Genomic DNA, 19,340 nt, shown 5'->3' with positions numbered 1-19,340 from the left:
GTATACAGTATTGTCTTTTTTTTTAATCTCAATCATATCATGAGGAATTTTTGTGTCTTGACTGACTTAATTTCTTAACACTTTTGTTTCAACCCTCTCTACAAAAGCCTTCACTAGGACTGCCCTTACTTTTGTTTAATATTACTTTAATTTAGGAAATACAAGCCTAAAATATTACATTCACTTAATATCTCAAAGTATTGTGAATATAAATGAATAGTACTTGAAGCTTCCACAATAAGAGTAACATTTTAGTCATCATGTACTTGGGCATGCCACTAATCGTGATGTATTAATACTGCCATTTTTATCCTGTTTGGTAATCTTTTTTTTTATTTATTTATGATAGTCACAGAGAGAGAGAGAGAGAGAGAGAGAGAGAGAGAGAGAGAGAGAGGCAGAGACACAGGCAGAGGGAGAAGCAGGCTCCATGCACCGGGAGCCCGACATGGGATTCGATCCCGGGTCTCCCGGATCACGCCCTGGGCCAAAGGCAGGCGCTAAACCGCTGCGCCACCCAGGGATCCCATTACTTTAATTCTTATTATAGAGGCTTTAAGAAACCTAAATCCAGGATTTTTTTCTAATATTGGTTTTATTTATTTATTTCTATTCTATTTATTTCTAATATTGGCTTTATTTATTTTAATATTTATTGTATATTTGAGATTATACATTGTTATAATCTCAAACTTTGTAACCAGAGTCCTGTCAGACAAATATCTTGCAAGGTAGGCTGAAGGAACAGATGAGATGTACCAGTAAGATAATTATTTGCAGATTCATGCTGTTAAAATTTTAGAGACTCTGTGTAGTATTATCAGAATAAAGAGTCTCTCTCAATGTCATGCTCTTTATTTTCTGGGCAGATCTTTCTTTGGACATATTGCAAAGGTAAATTGCAATTTAGCCTCATTCAAATAGCAATGCATTTCAAATGAACAGAGTTTAAATGAATAAATAAAACATTTGACCTTATAAAATAACTTTAGTATCATGTCACTTTGGATCACAGTATTACAAGTTACAAAGACTAGATATTATAAAACCAGAATCACAGGTCAATTTTAGTGTTTTTATTTCCCCCTGCATTTTTCAAACTTTCTACATTGGCTCATGTATTAATATTCTTCTCATCAGCAAAATATAAACAGCACTAAAAAATCTGAATATACCAAAAAAAAATCTTCATCTTTAAAATATCTTTTTCTTTCTTTTTTAAAAAATATTTTATTTATTTATTTGATAGCACACAAGCAGGGGGAGTGGCAGAGGGAGAAGCAGGCTCCCTGCTGAGCAAGGAGCCCCTGTGGGACTTGATCCCAGGACCCCGAGATCATGACCTGAGCTGAGGTCAGATGCTTAACTGGCTGAGCCACCCAGGTGCCCTAAAATATCTTTTTCTATTTGACAATGAGGAGATCTCTAAAAGAGGCCCCTAGCAGTTATGGGTCCCTCTGAAATGAGCAGACAAATGAGAGGGGACCAGGAACTCACCAGAATTCAGCTCTTTCACGAGAGAGGACATGGTGTTAGTGATAGAATCTGCTGCTACTAGTAAGTCATTTCTTAAATTTCTTCTTGAACCTTGAGTGAAGAAGAAATGATCATTTGAAAAAATCACAGCTTTTCTTATTTTTTCCCCAAGTTTTTATGCAATTTACCACTTATATTGATATCCTGAAGAAAGAAAACTTCCAAGACTTCTCCTTTTCAGAAGTGCTTTGGTTCACTTTCTGAAAAAATACCGTGTACTTAGGACAGTGGCCTCTGATGTAAGAAGACATGGCCACTGATGAAGGAGGTGTTCATTTATTATACAAATTGGGACAAGTTTGCAAGTGAAAGGGGGTGGCATGATAACAAGGCTGGGTGACCTGGCACAAACCAGGAGGGTCCCAGGCAAACTAATATCTCTGGGTACCTTTCTTAGAAAAACTGACACAGATGTAAGGTCTGGTTTTGCCCAGAGAACTGCACCTTGCCAGCTGCTGCTACAGTTTCAGCCATGACCTGGTGGCTGAGCACATGGGAGTTTGATCTCCATCCTCATGGCCTCTGTCTCATCAGAGCTTCCAGAGTTCCCCTACTATTTGAGGTATCTCTGGGGAGTAGGAACCCTAGGCATCAAATGCCCCAGAGCATGGAACAGGGGTGGGGATTCTTGAAACTGCTCAAGACCTGGGCAGAAGATGTATGCCTGGTACTCTGAATTGTAACTTAGACTACACTCCTTCATGGTAGACGAAGCTTACGATGATGTTTCAGGCACATGAGGCGTTACATGGGTATCTGCGGGCTGGCTTGGGTGTGAGGTAGAAATGGAACAGAAGGCTTGGCCCCATAACATCTTTGGGAAAAAGGGCTCAAGATTCCAAACACCTGACTTACAGATGAACTTAAGTAGCACGAGCTCTTTATGAGCTAGGGGCTGTTGATAGGCCACCACGGTTCATACAGTAATTTCACAGAAAGTAAAACTCAGCAAGTAAAATAATAAATACATGTACATTTAAAAAAATCAAAGGAGTCAGATAAAACAATTATAATTTAAAATTCTATTTGATTAAAAATACTGTAAATTTCAAGATGAGATTTAGAGAAAGGACTTTTTTTTTCTTTGAAAACTTTTTTAAAAGGTTATTTTGTATAACCTATTTTCTTTTTCAGAGGAAAAAGACCTATTATAGATATTTCCTTTTCCCTCATAGTGGAGAGTACATCATTCTCTTCCTTTAAAATGAAATATTTTATGCTCCATACAGAATGCATAACAGTGTCTCTTTCCTCACAGTCTTTATTAATGTTAAACATTTTTTAAGTCTGTGAGGCAAGAGGTGATATTTGTATTTCTACAGCAATTTGTAAGACTGGGCTTCTTTTTATATCTTTGTTGGCAATTTATAATGCTTCTTCTGTCCCTAAACTTCACCTATTTCTGTTTTAGGAATGTCTTTTTCTTAACGATCTCTATATGCTTTATGTGTAGCTGAAATTGTGAAACTTGTTTGCTGCATATGCTGGAAGTGTTTTCCCCAGTCTATTTTTTGTTTTTTGACTTCATTTATTTATTTATTTTTGCCTTAAAACTCGTCATCAAATATATCTCCCTTTTCCTTACAGCTATACGTGAGGACCTAGAAGGATGTTCATGATATATTGTTAACTTACAGAAAATGCAAATTGCATATCAAAATGCAAAGCATTTGGTCTTGTTTGTGTGAAAAAGAAGAGTAGGTGTTTATAAAAACACACATAAACATATGCAATTATATATAAATAAAAAATTGAGAAAAGATTATATATAAATTAAAAAATGGCTAAAGGCCGTTTGGGAATGAGATTGGCGGGGTGACGGTCTGCAGGCAGATATATATATATATTTTTTTTGGTCGAACTTTCTGTAAATTTAAAAAGTCATGGCAAGAAAAAGTTTAAAAAGGATTAAAATATTTCCAAATGAATAAGATCACTTGCCTTGAGGACCCTACCCCCATCCTTGGCGCGTGAATGGAAGAGGCAGCAGGTGGGAGAATTCTGTTCTATTTATCACCCTCTGGCATTAACCATGGAGGCTGGACCTCCTGGCCCCTGTTACAGAGGCGATGCTTCAACTCTTAGGGCGGCTGTGAAACGCCCTGCTTGATCACCACAGGGCTGCATCCCACCTCAGTTGGGGCTGTTTAACCTCAACCCTGAGTTGGCTTTAACATAAAGGGAAGAAGGTAGGAAATAAGATCTTTCAGAATTTGAAAGTGGATTATTACATTTATAAAGTGGCCTGGGCTATCGGTGAAAGGGTTTCCCTTCCCTTAATGAGCAAAGACTCCTACAAAAATGGAGCCGGGCAACAGAAGCTCAAGAAGATGAGAAGGTCATGTGAGAAAGAGATCAGCCTCGGGAGCTTCTAGAACAGCTCTTGGGCCAGGCTGCCACGAGGACTGTGCTGGCATGTCCACACTGTGGCTCCAGCAGCTCGAGCCAACCTACACACCGTGGTGTCCTATCGGCCCTGTGGAAGAGCAGAACAACAAAGAGCGCCCCCCCCCCACTTACTTTGTGCAAAGGCCTCCTGAACGTCTCCCCCTACCCCGGTGAGGGAGTCCTGGGGCGTGTGGGCCGGGCTGGAGCAGGCCGAGGCAGACCGCACAGGCATGGGGATGGGCCTGCTGATGGTATGGCTGGGGGATGAGCGAGGAGAGCCTGCCCCCTGGGTCTGGAGAGACAATGTGACCCGTTAATTTGTTTTCCCAAAGCCCCAGTCCGAAGCCAACAACAGTAACAGTGAGATCTCCCCCAACACCCCCCCTCACCCTCCACCCCCTCAGCTGGAGGACATCCTAGGTGATTGAGCCGGTCATCCTAATCCTGAGTTGCAGGAGGTAATTCAGAACTTTATTGTCTATAATCTGGACTTTTGGTTACATGTTGAAAGTTAAGAATATTAGTAGAGCCCTGTTCTGTCATACATGAGATGTGTGCCCCTGTCATGAGGCTACTGTTAAGCTGTGATGATTACAAGGTGTGTCTGTTTCCTCCTGAAGGAAGTTCTGCACAGAATAAAAAGACACTTTAGAACAAAGTTTGAAATATAAATTAGGAAAAAAAAAAGAATATAAATTAGGAGACTTTGGGGGATGGATGTGGCTTATATAATTCCTAAAGTTTCGACCTGCCTTGGCATGATCTTTAGAGGCTAATTTATAGGCAGGGTCATGTCATGTAAGAGCGTGCATACTGAGTCTCAAATGAAGAATCAAATGAGGTATAAATGGCTTTATCCCCATTTTTTTTTGTAAAAGTTCATTTTGTCTAATTGCTCTGAGTCAGGGATTCAAATACGGAAGACAAAAAAAAGAACTCTTGGTTTCTAATTTTTGGCTACTGTTTCCTGCAGGAAATGTCCTTCTCGTTGTGACAAAGCAGTCATTTTAGCAGTAAGAACAGTGGGATTTAAAAGTGAGTAAAGAAAAAAAGTAGAAAGCAACTAAAAGCCATTTACTACATATAGTCCTCGGCATGAAACCATTCACACCTTGAATTTCACAGCTCTGTCTCTAGGATGAGGTTTCTTGGAAACAGTTTCTGGGTTATAATGATTAGTTTACAAAGGAAGTCAGTCGGAGTAAAAAAATGCAAGGCCACCCTCCAGTGCATACTCAAAGATTGGGTGTTCATGTAAACTCCATTCCAGTTTGTTGGGTCTGGCCAGGGAAAGAGAGGACTCTTTCATAGCAAGGCCCAGAGAGATTTAGCATCAACCCATTCAGACCCAGGGACGTGCACCATGGGAGAAGTGCTCTGGAATATTCGATTTGGACTGTGGTGTGGGGTCAGCTGCTTGCAGTTAAAACACACAACATAACTCCTGTAAAATGCCATGCTGTTAGCTTTCTGGGGCTCAGCATCACACATAAAAAGTCAAATCTTATAAATTGAGAAAAATCTAGATTAAAAATGAAGCAAAACAGAACAGAGCAGAGCAAAGAACTCATGTGGGCTGGGGATGCCACTCTTTCACTCTTAACAATACCTTGAACGGTCTGTCCGGGCCCAGGGAAGAGAAGTGTGCCTGCTTGCATGATGCTTTGCAGCCCGTTGGCCCAGCCTGCTCAAGGACGGGTCTGGTTCCCCCCAGCAGACTTTGGCAGCTTGGTCTCGTTAACCACGAAACCTCTGCTTTCTGAGCTACCATGGTATCCCCCTGCTCCCCTTGCCAGTAAGAAATGACTTCACCTTTGCATCATGCTTTGCCATGTAGTAGGATTTTCATGGGCACCCCCACTGATTTGATTTCTCTCCATGACCTACTGAAGAGGCATCTAAATGTGCAGTTGTGAGTCCAAATGCTCAGAGAGGTGAAAAGGATTGCTCTGGAGTTGGAGCGGGAGAGCCTGGGATGCTGGGGGGGTGCCTCAAAGGAGTTCTGCAGCCCTGAGGGCTGCCTCCCCCTGACAACCCATCCTGTGCACATTCTCCAGGCAGGGCCATCAGCAGGGCTCCTTGCCCTTTCTTACCTGTCCTCTTTACCCAGGACCAGTTTCACAGCAGGGAGGAGGGATTGGGATGGGAAATGGACAGAGGGGTTGAAAGAAGGAGGCTCCTCTTGGCTACATAGCTAGGTTACCCCCTCAACTCTGGGCACCCAGACCCTCTTCTAGGGTAGGAAGTTCATGATAATCCTACAACTCCACTTTTCTATGTAATTTACAGTGGACAAAGCACTTCTACATAGACTGTTTGGTTTCGTTCTTGTTATTGGTGCTAAGAATGATAGTCACTTATATTTGAATAGCAATTTGCAGTCTCTAAGGCACTTTAACCCCAACTATTTCACTTAATCCTCCTAGCAACAGTATCAGGTCTTATATTCCCATTTTCCAGCTTAGCAAACAGGCTCAGAGGTGTAAGTGAGTTTCCCAAGGCCTCTGAGCTACAGAATAGCAGAGATAAACTGGATCTTTAGCCTCATGTCTACAAGCCCAGGGCTTTCCCACAGCACCACAGCCACTTCTGAGGTTGAAGCACTGTGACCACCTACCACAGGCTTCACTCCGGGAGAAGGGTTTAGCAGCCTGAAGGCTGAGAAGGCGCAGGGCCTGGACCCACCCGCCAGTGGTGCTGGAGTAGTTGCATAGGGCTTCCGGCTGGGCAGGAAAATACCTTTCCATTGCTGGGTCTCGGGGCACAGTGTAAGTGCCCCAGTGGAGCAAGAGCCCGTGGTCAGTACAGAAGTACAGGTGCAAATCCCTTATCTGCAAACTTGAAATCCAAAAAGCAGCAGAGGTGATTTCATAACTGATGTGAGGCTGTACCATATATGGTATCTGTGCTGTACTGCCTTTCTAAAACCTGAGAGATTCGAAGCCCTGGGACATATCAGGAACCAGTGATTTCAGATGTGGGGCTGCAGGTCTGTGTTTCAGTATCTTAATGGTTATTCTGGGGCTGCATCACATAGCTGCTCCATTGCACCTGTTCCATCCAGGTGTCTAGTACAGGGTGCTCAGGGGGCTGCCCCCTCCCCTTTGGGCACTAACCTGGCCCTTCTAAGCTTCCCGTCTGTCATCTCCTACCTCTGGCAACACTCTTCCCTTCTCCTCATGCCCTGATCTCTCCTGCTAACTGTGTTTGAGACATTTCCAGTCCTCTCTCTGCTCAATAATGCTTGGTCTCCAAAGTCAACTTTCCCTACTTCTTTCTGCCTGCTTCCTTTCTTCAAAACCCCCATTAGTGGTTCTGTGTTAAGAGAAAAATAATTGACTATAGTTATGTGTTAAGGGAAAAACAGTGGACTGAATCTAAATTACACCAATGTGCGAATGACTGATAGTCAACATCTCCTAAATGAATCTCTAATTGGTGCAATTTCAAGCAGTCTGGTTATGTGAAGAACTTAAGTGGAGATTCTGTGCTGGAGACAAGATTCAGTGGCATCTTCCCTGCAACTCCCCTCCCAAGGCATGTTCAGACCCGGGGGTGGTGGGAAGACCCTGGCTCCCTGGGTGAACATGTCTCTTTGTCCAGACCTTGTCCAGTTTGATGCATGGTACCTTCCAGGGACCTGCTCCTGGGAATGCCATCTCTGGCCTTCCTTTCTGTATTTTCTGTAGGGTCACTAGGAAAGGGCAATTGCCTCTTGGCATTGGGGCAGATCAGTGGAGATATCACTGAGTGTCATTTTCAGGTCAGGTAGTGACCGCTGTAGAATGGTGGCCTCTTGGCCTGTCTATGAAGTATGGCTCTCTGCTAACAACTTTCAAGGAGCTAGAGGGAGTAATCTCTGGGAACATCCTTTCCTGGAAATTACTTGATGATTAATGGAGAGAAGACTTAAGGGACAATGGTCCATGCAGATCAATATATAGATCTAAAATTCCTGAGAGGAGAGTTGATTTATGGAAAAAGGAAAACATACATCATACTTGGCAAATTTAAAATAGCTCACTTCCTAGTGAATAAATGAAAAATTCATTTCTGCACTCCATCCTCTGAGTCCACTCAACCTGCTGTTGTATCAATTTTTAAGAAGTCTGACAAGATCCATACATTTTCTGATTTTTTCCAGGAAGTATTTTGGTTTCTACTCAGCACCAGAAAGGAGGGAGGCTTCAGGGAAAGGACCAAACGTGTAATTGCTGCTGGAGATGCGGCTGAGCAGATGACCAGGAGATGGGAGTGCACCCCGCCCCCCCCCCCCCCCCCCGAAAAGTCTGCCTCTCAGGTTTGCCTGGGAACACAGCCCAGTCTGCCTGGTTTTTCTTAGCAGCCTCAGAAGGTGCAGTAAAGCAGTGTTTAGCCACATGCAACCCTCTTTTCATCCTTTCTTCCAATACACATTCACTGACTATCATCATGGGGTTGCTGTCTGTGTCCATAGTGCTGTGGGGATACAGATGAGGTGACTAATTCTGACAGGTCAGGCAGGAGGCAGCACTTGACTTCGGTCTTAATAGTGGAGATTTCTGGGCAGAAGAGAGGATGTATCGCAAGGAGAGAAGAACATTCCAGGCCTCAGAGTGTCATGAGCAAGGGAAGGGAAGAGTGAGGGGTATCGCAGATGCGGTGAAGAGGCCAGGATGGTGAATGCACCAGGAACATGGCAGGGAATGGAGGGGACTGAGGCTAGTGAGGTGGCGGTGCCAGGTTTGGGCATCTCTGACGTCATGAAAGGGGCTAGATTTGAACTAGATGGTCATCTGCTAAGGTTAGAGAAATAATTTTTAAGTCAAGAAATAATTGTTACTTTCCTAGAATTTACTGATGAATCCCTATTTAAATTTTTTTTAAATTTATTTACTCACGAGGGACACAGAGAGAGAGGCAGAGACATAAGCAGAGGGAGAAGCAGGCTCCCTGCGGGGAGCCTGGTACAGGACTTGATCCCAGGACCCTGGCAAGACTCTCACCCACTGAGCCACGCAGGGATCCCTGAATCCCTAATTTTAAAAAAAGGTTGTGAGAGAGAGCAGGAGAGGCTGAGAGGGTATGTTTTGAATGGTAGATGTCGTCCTAATATCACAGTTGATTATTTATGATGTGAATTCCACCCCACCATCCCATCCCACTTTTGATTGTGTCACCACTCCACAGGGTCCCCACCTGGGAAAATGAGCAAGGGAAATACAGGAAGGTGAACTGCTCATATTCCAAACAATGTGTTTGGGAAAAATAGGAGCCTAAACAACCAGGACTTCCCGACTTAGCTGGGCTCCAGTTGTAAAGAGAGAAGAGAATGGGGCCAGAAGGTGCAATCTGAAATGCTTCACGTTCCTTCTCTGAGACGCTTAGTTAACGAGAAAGAGGAGAAATGAATGTGTGTGTGTGTGTGTGTGTGTGTGTAAAATATGGATCAAGTCAGAAAAGTTTACGTATTCTCAGATGTGTATACATATATACATATATACATAATTTTATACTAATATCTGACATGCACATAGTATTTCAAAAAGTGCTTTCACATCCATTACCTTTGAAAATCTACGCAACAGTCCTGTGAGCCATGTATTATCAGTATGTTTGAAATAAATTACCAGGAAGTTAATGGACTTACTTAAGATCTTACAGGTGTGAGCAAAGAGTGGGAACCCCTATAATCAGGTCTAACACCACTGATCTCTCTACAAGAAATTTTATTGAGACCTTACGTTCTGAACTCAAAGTCAGGATATCTGGTTTTAGATTGGGACGTGATATTTGGAACTGGAAGTCTACCAGAAACTCTGAAACATACTGTCATTGCAACTATCCCCCAGCTGCCTTCATTATTAAACTTTTTATGAGTGTTCTTTTTATGGTTCCTTCAATAAATCTTAAAAATACACAAAGAAGAAAGAGGGTAGGATAATTTGGATGCAAGTTTTGTAAAAAAAAAATTTATTGCTTATGATACCATAATCATCATATTATATTACAGGCACTATTTTTTTTTTAAATTCATGTTCTCTCCTCAAGGGGAATAAATTCATGCATTACCTCTAACAAGAAACAGTATAAGTAGGAATTATATATACCAGTATAATAAAATACATTGAACCACACAGACTTATGATAAAGCAAGTAGAGGTTATTAAATCAAGCACAATTTGTTGTGCGCAGTGTCTTAAATTTGATTTTACAAAGAGAATGTCCCCAAAGGGGTAAGGCTCATAAATAAAAACAGAATTTAGAAGCAGACGCCAGACTAAAACCTCTAAATTCTCTCCTTAGATCATGTTATACCAAAGGAAGTTTATATATTTGGACGGCATATGTTCATTTCCTTGTAGAACTGCCTGTTCAGGATTGGGACATATAGGGTTCTGTCTTTAATTTTGACTGAAGGTCAGTATTATAATCAGCCACTTGACATTTGCTGCTGCATTTGTCTGTTTTATTATTTAGCGCTCCTTCTCTAAAGCTCTGAGTGAAGACTTCCTTTTTATATTTTATGCCAACAGAAATTTTGATCCCCTGAGAACTGGCATTTTTGTTCTGATAAAACCACCAATTATATGTTTCTTTTCTTTTCTTTTCTTTTTTTCTTTCTTTTTTTTCTTTTCTTTCTTTTTTCTTTTCTTTTTGCCTCCTTGCCAAAAAGCTAAGAGGAACACCCTTGTCCCTTATGATTAGCATATTTGCATTTTCTGTTTTTCAGTTTCTGATATTTCTAGATTTATTTTATAAAGTCACTGTTGACATCTCTAGTTGTAAGCTACCTTGGGTCCTTTTCGAGAAGAGACTTGAGTATACATCTATCTGGGTGTTGCCAGTAAGGGGCCCTTTAGAATCTCTGCAGCACTACCCAACTGAGGGCTGCCGTGCAGAGATGCAGAGCTGTGGAGGGCTCCGTGGAAGGAGCTGGAAGGAAAGGAGGCAGTAATGCTCTATGGGTGCTGCCATGCTTTGTGAACCTCCTGGTCCACTGAGCTTTTCCAGAACAGGTGGCCTGGGAAGAGGCAGGAAAGGGGTCCATGAAGGAAATGGCTCAAGCAAGGCTGGCTGACTCTAGGATGATTGCCCTCTCTCTCTACTAGGTGGAAGAAGGTTATAGTTGAGCCTTTTTTCCTTTATCTGTGCACATGCTAAGTCAGAGACAGGAAAGAAAAGAGGCTGTTTGCAAAGAGAAGCAGCACAGCAAGGCATTTTTCTCTACCATGATCTAAGTATGTTGGAAGTACAATAGCAATACCCCGTGTGTGCCTTTATGGGCAATTATACAGGCTATACATGTGCGTCCTTCACCCGGGGGACTGTCTCTCATTCAAATTTGACTTTAGTAAAGTAATTTTTTTCACAAAATACAAAATAGTGTAATACATTGTCTTTATTGTCTGACATTACAGATTAGTTTTACACTTTCCTTTTTTACAGACCATGGGAATGAAGGGTAAAAATGTGTCCAGCATTTTGCAAACATTCTTTGTTACACACAAACACACACAATGAATAATAGGAAAGAGAATACAGAAGAATAAAAGGTACGTTCAAATCGGACAGGCTGTGGCGCTAATCGATCCATGGAAATAATGTGAAACTTCCTGGTAATACTAGCAAGTGGGATATATTGTCATACACAGCTTGGTACATGCACTTGAAATGAAAGCTGCTGTTATTTTGCTTCTATTTTGTTATTGTTATTTTTTGAGTATGCTACTCCCCCTGCTGGCTCTGAACCTGACCACAGGGTCAGCTGTAGGGTTCCAGTTTAGACTAGAGTAAGAGAGTCACAATGTTCCTGCCGCCAGAGAAGATGTGCGTAAGGGCCTTGTGAACTCCCAGAGCAGAAAGGTTCTTGGTGATGATAGAAAGGCAGAAAGTTACCTATTTCGAGATTATTATGAACCAATGGTAGCGATTCTGCTTGCAAGAACTAAACAACGGGAAGTGAGCAGTTGCTGAGTACAGTGTTTGTCTTAGATTGAACACATTTTGGTGATGGGGAGGCAGGGGGACAGAGCTCAATAATTATGCAATGAAAAGAGATGCAATTGGCAAACTTTTATACAAAGAGGTCCCATGCCTTTCCAGTAAAATGGAAACTGAACTAAATGGTCACAGCATGAGAGGATGTAGAGGTTAGCTGGAGTGCTGTGGGTTTTTCCTAGTGTAACTTTAGTGGCTGTGGTGGGTGTCTCTCTATTAGGAAAAGGGTCTGATCAACAACTCAGAAAAACATGAGACTGGTTTGAAACTTAGATCACTGGAGATCTACAAACTTTCCAACAAATGACAATTTTTTCCCTCTTCTAAAAGATGTAATAGCTCTCGTTTTGATGCTGACAGTAGTAATAGTTATAAAAAATGCTAAATTTTATATGTGTCCATTCAAGCACTACATTGAAAAAGAAGCAAATTAGTATGATTTTTTTCTCTTTCCAAACTGAAGCATGAACATACATTAGAGGCAAAAGCAATGAGAAAAACAGCAGGATGGCAGGCCCCTCCACAGTTAGTTAAGACCTGCAGTAGGGAACATAACTTACTCCCTGCTTCAGTTCTTCTTCCTACAGAAAGATTGAATCAATAATAGTTAGATTACCCAGGGTTCCAGTAAGAGCATGTATACAGTGTGAGGGAATGCAAGGTGGGGGAAACATCAACATGGCTTTGATGGTAGCCTCTCCCACCTCGGTGACTTTGAGTTCCACGGCTATTTAGGTGTTTCAGAAAGACCATCTCTTTTCTCCCTATGTCCATCCATCTTTCAACATGGTCTATCCCTCTCTCCTGGTGTTTGTACACCCCGATATAATAATAGACTGTGTTTGTTTGGCTAGGTGGATGCCAAGATGGTGGGTAGTAAATAGACCTCTATCCCATCACTACGGTGATAGAAGCTATAGGAATGTAAGCAGGGTGCTGTTTTCAAGGTTTCCTGTCATTCAGTGAAGGGAAAGATGAGATCAACCCTCTTCATTTGGCATATTCGAAAAGGAAAGCAGAAAGAGCTTTTCTGATCGTAAAATCAGATAATAGGGCAGAAACAGTAAGAAGTTATTAGTTATCTAGTCCTGTCTTAATACATATAGTACAAAAAAAAAAAAAAACCTGAGTTCTACCCTTCACTTGTCTAATACACTGAAAAAGAGATTTTGTTTTGTGGCAATAAAGCATTCCCAACACTGATGGCAGGAAAAGTTGACAAAGCAATAAAAAAAAAAAAAAAAAAAAGAGCAGAAAAAACAAAAGGAAGAAGTGTAACAGTTATATCTGTGCCAGGACACAATAGGTTTCAACAAGTATTTGCTAAATAAATAAAATACAGGAATACAGGAAGGAAAGAAGAGGAAAGATAGAAAGAAAGGAAAAAAGAAGAGGAAAGAAAAAGAAAGAAAGAAAAAGAGGAAGGGAGAAACAGTAAATGATGATGTGTCAGGGATGTGGGGGACCCAAGGGCTGAAGGCATGGACATCTGTCTCACAGGTGAGCTGCCCCAGGGACCTGGCCTTCCTCACACTTCAGAAGTTTCATTTCCTGCCCTTGGTGTGTCCCAGTTCCAATCCACAGAGGTTTCTGCTTGTCTATGTCAGGCAGGACAACCACATAGCACCGACACCCCTACTGGGCCAACTGTGGCCAATGGGCCATCACCAGTCTACTTGTGACTCGAAATGAGTATACTGAAGAAGGAAATAGGGATTTATGAAAGGAAGAAAGCTACTTCCTGGTGATAATAACATCATAGCACTCTGCAGAGGCCTTCCCTAGGTCATCGTAGTAAACACTCTACCTGCAGAGAGCAAATTCTGATTTACAGTTTGCATTTGAGACTCATTGAGGTGATGTGACTTGCTGGTAAAGCCACACAGATGAGATAAAGTATTTCATTGAAATTAAGTTACTCCTCTTAATAAAACTATAATCACCCAAATGATTTCATGGCTATATCTTATTTTCTGAATTGGACATTAGCTTCTATTTTTATTCAGAATTTATTCTGAATTATTGAAGCTATTAAATGTAAAATATTTATTTATTCAGAATTATTGAAGCTATTAAATGTAAAATATTCCTAAATAAATCCAGTTCAATTATTTTCAAGGACATAGGAACTTGAAATAAGCCAAGAAGTTGTCCTTTGAAGGTCCTCAGTGGTCTGGTTCCAGGAAATGGATAAGAATGAGCTTTGTAATTGACTGCTAGCATTTGATGTATCTAAGAAACGATCCTATATGTGAGACGGAAGCCATATTTTGCGGTTAATCACATATAGTAGTTGGAATACCATTGCACATTATGTGTGAAAGATTTTTACAAATGCCGTAGGAAGTCGAGGTCTAGGAAATATTTATTATTTGAATGTCTTACCTTTAGTAGCTTCATGAGACCTTCTAACTGGACCATTAGCTCTCTCCGGCTCTCCTGGAGAGCAGACATTCTCTGTTCCAGCTCATCCTTGCGCTGTCTAAGAAAGAAGCAGTTGTCATCAGAACAATGTTCAACCTACTGAGCTGATTGCATTTCCCAGTCTTGTGGCACTAGTGGGCCACCAGAAAAAGGGCATCTCTGGATCTCTGATGTGGTTTCCAGGCAGGGAAACATTGTCGAATGAACATGGGGTGTACATTTGTTTGTTAGAAGTCATACTAAAATAGAATTAAAATCCTATTGCATATTGCTTCCCCTTGCCATTGGGCTCCCTGAGACAACAAACAAAAACCAAACTGTCATTGAAAAACGTCAATCCCATAGATCCTCCAAACCCAAGGACCCTTTTGTAAATCTCAGAGGAAACAGTGATTACCTTAGTAATTGGAAATTGGATTTTAAAAGTTTATTTTTCATTCCTTCCATTCTTAGTATGCAATGTGGTGACTTTCAGAGGTGAAATATTCATAGTACAGAGTTTTTATAGTCAATTTAAGTTTTCTGATTTGGGTTTGACTTTATATATAAAGTGAAGTGAGAATAAAGGAGTTCCTACACAGTTGTTCTTACTGGAAATAACCTATAAGATTTGTGTTTGTTTAATTTTGTTTGTTTTGCAGAACTTCTATTAAATTGTCAGCAGGAATGGAAACTACAAAGGACAATCTCCACTCTATCATTTATATTGACACGAAGATGTACCAAAAATACCTTTAAAAGAGAGGAAAGAAATGAAATAGTATGGGGAAAAAATTAATGGTTCACATTTCTGATGTCTCTGTATACTTTTCAAGTCAATTTCAAATCTATTATTTTATGATAACTAGTGAATAATACATACACAATTTTTTTCCCTTGCCCCAAAGGCTTCTGAGTTTGAGATATTGTTCCTTATATTTTAAAAATGTGTAGATGCTTTAGCCGTAGGTTAACATATGAATGGATATGCCTAGTCTCAATGGTATTGGCACAATATTAAGTGGAGCTATAGCATAGACTCAAATGAAAAACCGACAATATAAAAATGGCACAATGACGTAGGTCAATGACTCATCTAATTGAAGGATACTTTGTGGGAGGACAGGTTACAGATATTAGGGAAACATTTCTAATTTGCTTTGATATGGGCTTTCTCTAATGATTTATGAATTTAAAATTTATAAATACATCTCAACCCTTTTTGAATATATTTGTATTTTTGGCCTTAATTGCCACCTAAGGGTTGCTCCCAGAGCATTTATTTCGTCCTTTGATTTTCTGTACAATCGCCTCTGTCCTGAATCCCGAAGGACAAAGAACATCATGATTTTATAGACTTTAATGGTATCTTATTTTAGTCTTTTTCTTCTAGGACTGCAACATCCTAATTTTGAAAGACTTGCTCCATTCAAAAATGTCCTTCAATGACAAACCCACTAGCTGTTTTATCTTTGACCTTGTCTGCACATCGTGTTCCAAATATACGCACGATAGGACTTGGTAGAAGGATAGATACTGCTCTGTATTTCCAGTGATGTATTTCTAGTTCTCTTCTAGATACTGTTCTGTAATTTTTGGGTTTCTGGTCATAGGAGCACTTTGTGAAGAGGGCTGAAGTAAAATTCTAATACTGTAGGTAAGAAATATTAAGAAAGGCATCTAAAAACTATGAGAGAAAGTTAAACTGGTATTAAATTGGAATTAATCAACATTAAAAAAGTTGTTCATACTTTTTTCTTAGTAGTAATCTTTCAAAACACAACATCTACCCTTTCATGCATTTGATTAAATTCAATTTTTAAAAAAATTCACTTAATAATGTCTTTATTTCATCTTCTCTGTAAGCATTCATTTAATCTTCTCTATAAGTGGCTACCAGACGTGGGGCTGATTAACAAATTTGTGGTGTAGCTTCCATGGTTCCAGGTAGGAACAGGAAAACAAAGACTAAGTAGTGATTTTATTTTTATGGAGCTTAATGTAATATAGCTCTAAAGGAATGCCTTTTATTCTGAGAATATGCCTGATTATTTGTAATTTTGCATGTGTGTTAAAACCTACTTTCTCTTGGGGTGCCTGGGTGGCACAGTCGATTAAGTGTCTGACTCTTGGTTTCAACTTGGGTCATGATCTCAAGGTCCTGGAACCCAGCCCCATGTGGGCCTCTGAGCTCAGCATGGGGTCTGTCTGAGATTCTCTCTCTCTCTGTCCCCTTTGCCTCTCCCGTTTATGCTGTGTCTCTTTTAAAATCTTAAAACAATCCCCCCCCCCCACTTTCTCTTAGGACAATGTTGGGACAACAGGTAAAATTTTAATATAGATTAAATATTTAATATAGATTTTAATATAAAATTTTAACAAAAATTTTAATATAGATTGTCTATTAGATAATAAGAAACGTCAATATTAACTTGCCTGAATTTGATGATGGTGTCATGGTTATACATGACATGTATATGAGAATACATTTTTATGTAGGAAACATACACAGCAGTATTTAGGGGTAAAGGGTTATGATATCTGCAACTTACTCTCAAATAACTCATCAAAAATGTGTATGTAATGGTTATATGTTAACATATAGAAGGAGATAGAAATGGGTGCGGCAAGATGCAATTCTAGGTGAAGTGTAGGACATTCATTGTAATATTCTTACAACTTTCGTAGGCTTAACATTGTTTCAAAGTAAAAAGTTAAAAAATATGCTGTCATTCATAACACTGCTATGAGAGGTGAAGATGGTAGTTTTAAAAATACATCACTTTAGGGTAAAACAAAAAGTACTCAACTTTATGTTGTTTCCCAAAAATAATTTAAAAATTAAACTGGTCTATTAAACCACAGACTTGCACCGGAGATTACATTTTCATCTTTATTTATTTTTTTTTTAAGTTTGTTTTTTTTTTTTTTTTTATTTATGATAGTCACACACACAGAGAGAGAGAGAGAGAGGCAGAGACATAGGCAGAGGGAGAAGCAGGCTCCATGCACCGGGAGCCGGATGTGGGACTCGATCCCGGGTCTCCAGGATCGCGCCCTGGGCCAAAGGCAGGCGCTAAACCGCTGCGCCACCCAGGGATCCCCATTTTCATCTTTAATTAATAGAACAAAAAAAGTCATCTTATATTAGCAAGTTTTCTCCAAGAATAATTTTATATACATTGAAAAGAATGCAATTTTTGGCGGGGGGTGTAAAATGAGATGTTTATTTTTTTTGGCAAGGTATAGATAAGGAAATTATATTTTTTCTCCCCTTGAGATTTGTAGTGTGAAGTTAGTTGCTTCACTAAATGTTTTCTTCATTCTACAGGATGGTATTTGCTTTGCAAACAGAGTTCTGTAGCTATCCCTATATAGTCTTACAGCTTATCCATTCATCCCACAAACATCCATTTAGCACTTTTGTTTTAAGACACTGTAAATAAAATAATGAGTAGGTTTTTGTCCTTGGGTGTAAGAGGAGGAGAAACAAATCAGTTCAAAACAATGACGGCGAGCACACAATAAAAATATGAACAAATTGCTGTCTATGGTAATACCAGAGAAGACGTCCAGTTCCAAATGGTGTTGGAAATTTAAGGAAGGCTTGCTAGATGAACTTGCAAAATTTCCCTCAAAAACTCTACACAACTGTAGAAAGGAAAGACCTCAGGGACCATATGGAATGTTCCAGACATTTCTCTGCTTCATCTGTGCTTCCTGATTGCTTGTATTCTTGATGTTATTAGGAAAGCTTAATACTGGAGTAGTTTATGGGAGTCTGACTTTACAATCTAACCCACTGTGTTATAACTATCATCCTTCAGTGGCTTCCTGTTATAGGATTAACAGCAATATCTTCAAGATGGTCTTGAGCATCATGGTCTACTCCTACCTACATCTTCAGTTTCATCTCTTACCACTCACCCCTTCATTCACTGCATTCTAGGCATATAGAACTTTCAGTTCCTAAAAAAGTGCTGGTTCACTTCTGCCATTTGGTCTTCGTGCAGCTGGTCTCCCTCTTCCAGGAGGCCCTTTATCAGCTGGTCCAGCCCCTCTGCTCCCTTTAATCCCCATTCCCTCTAGATTCATCTTTTATACTTTAACTCAAACAATCCTTCTTCACAGTAGCCTTTTCCGACTGCAGTGAAGGGCAGATTTGATAATTATGCCTCTATTTAAAAGGAAGATTCCTTACAGCACTTACCTTAGTTTATAATTATGTTCTTATTTGTGTGGTTATTTACGTCATTTTCCTATTGGACCACACATTTTATGAGACCAGGACAGTATCTTTTCAGCTCAATTCTGGGAATACTGCATTTTATAAATATCTGCTGAGTGAATTAAATGAATAGTGAATAAAATGAGGAAACCTAAATCTGATAGCAGCAGAGATGGACCAGAGGCCAGGAATCAATTGAGTAATACCAGTCCAGCAGGAGATCATTAAGACCTAAGAAAAGGAGATGGAATCCAAACGTGCTACTCATTGTGTGGAATCTTGGGCAAATTTTTTAGCTTCTGTGAATCTCAGTTTCCATATCTATAAAAGAGTATAATAATAGTGTCCATCTCCCGGCTTTGTTACAGTAATTACCTGGGACAGTGTATATAGAGCTTAGTGCATAGGAAGTGTCAGATTAGTTCATAGAAATGCCCATCATCTAATCTCATTGAGCTGCCAGATCTGGGTTGCAAACTTGGCTCTCAGCTTTCTTGTGGCTAATGTGAAAATGGAAAAGTGATTATTTAGAAAGGTCATAGTGTTCTTAAGATATAAATAAACTATGAATTCATGAAAAGCAGAGCTCTGCTCTTTTGTCCCCTTGCCTATTCCCCACTGAAATAAACTTCTCCTGTTGGTTCTGCAATAAGAGACCCAGGCAGGCTGCAATGGATGGAGATCTCTATCAAAGGGTTCCCGTGGCTGATTCACATGGCCACCCCCTGATGTGAACCAAAGCCGAAGTAATTGTGCAAGAGGTCATTGTTCTGGTGTCTAAAATGACTGAAGAATAAAAGTTAGA

General features: G+C 40.2%; 1 protein-coding gene across 26 annotated transcripts in view; it reads right to left on the bottom strand.

Moving 5' to 3' along the window:
* The window catches only part of DTNA (dystrobrevin alpha), a 352,302-nt gene that overhangs the window by 11,728 nt on the left and 321,234 nt on the right, over positions 1 to 19,340 (bottom strand). For 18 of the 26 annotated variants that reach the window (XM_077900428.1, XM_077900430.1, XM_077900431.1 and 15 more), the window contains 4 exons: positions 14,290 to 14,386; positions 12,465 to 12,485; positions 4,057 to 4,216; positions 1,498 to 1,587 (listed from right to left, as the gene is read on the bottom strand). In XM_077900428.1, coding sequence (XP_077756554.1) covers positions 1,498 to 1,587; positions 4,057 to 4,216; positions 12,465 to 12,485; positions 14,290 to 14,386 — 368 coding nt within the window. Of the gene's footprint in view, positions 1 to 1,497; positions 1,588 to 4,056; positions 4,217 to 11,287; positions 12,486 to 14,289; positions 14,387 to 19,340 lie in introns of those variants that run through there. The other 8 variants (XM_077900435.1, XM_077900442.1, XM_077900449.1 and 5 more) reach the window with 2 other exon arrangements.

Source organism: Canis aureus, chromosome 6 (assembly GCF_053574225.1).
Source record: "Canis aureus isolate CA01 chromosome 6, VMU_Caureus_v.1.0, whole genome shotgun sequence".
Classification (NCBI taxonomy): domain Eukaryota; kingdom Metazoa; phylum Chordata; class Mammalia; order Carnivora; family Canidae; genus Canis; species Canis aureus.
Note: the sequence above shows the minus strand (reverse complement) of the source record. Positions and strands in the feature narration are given on the sequence as shown.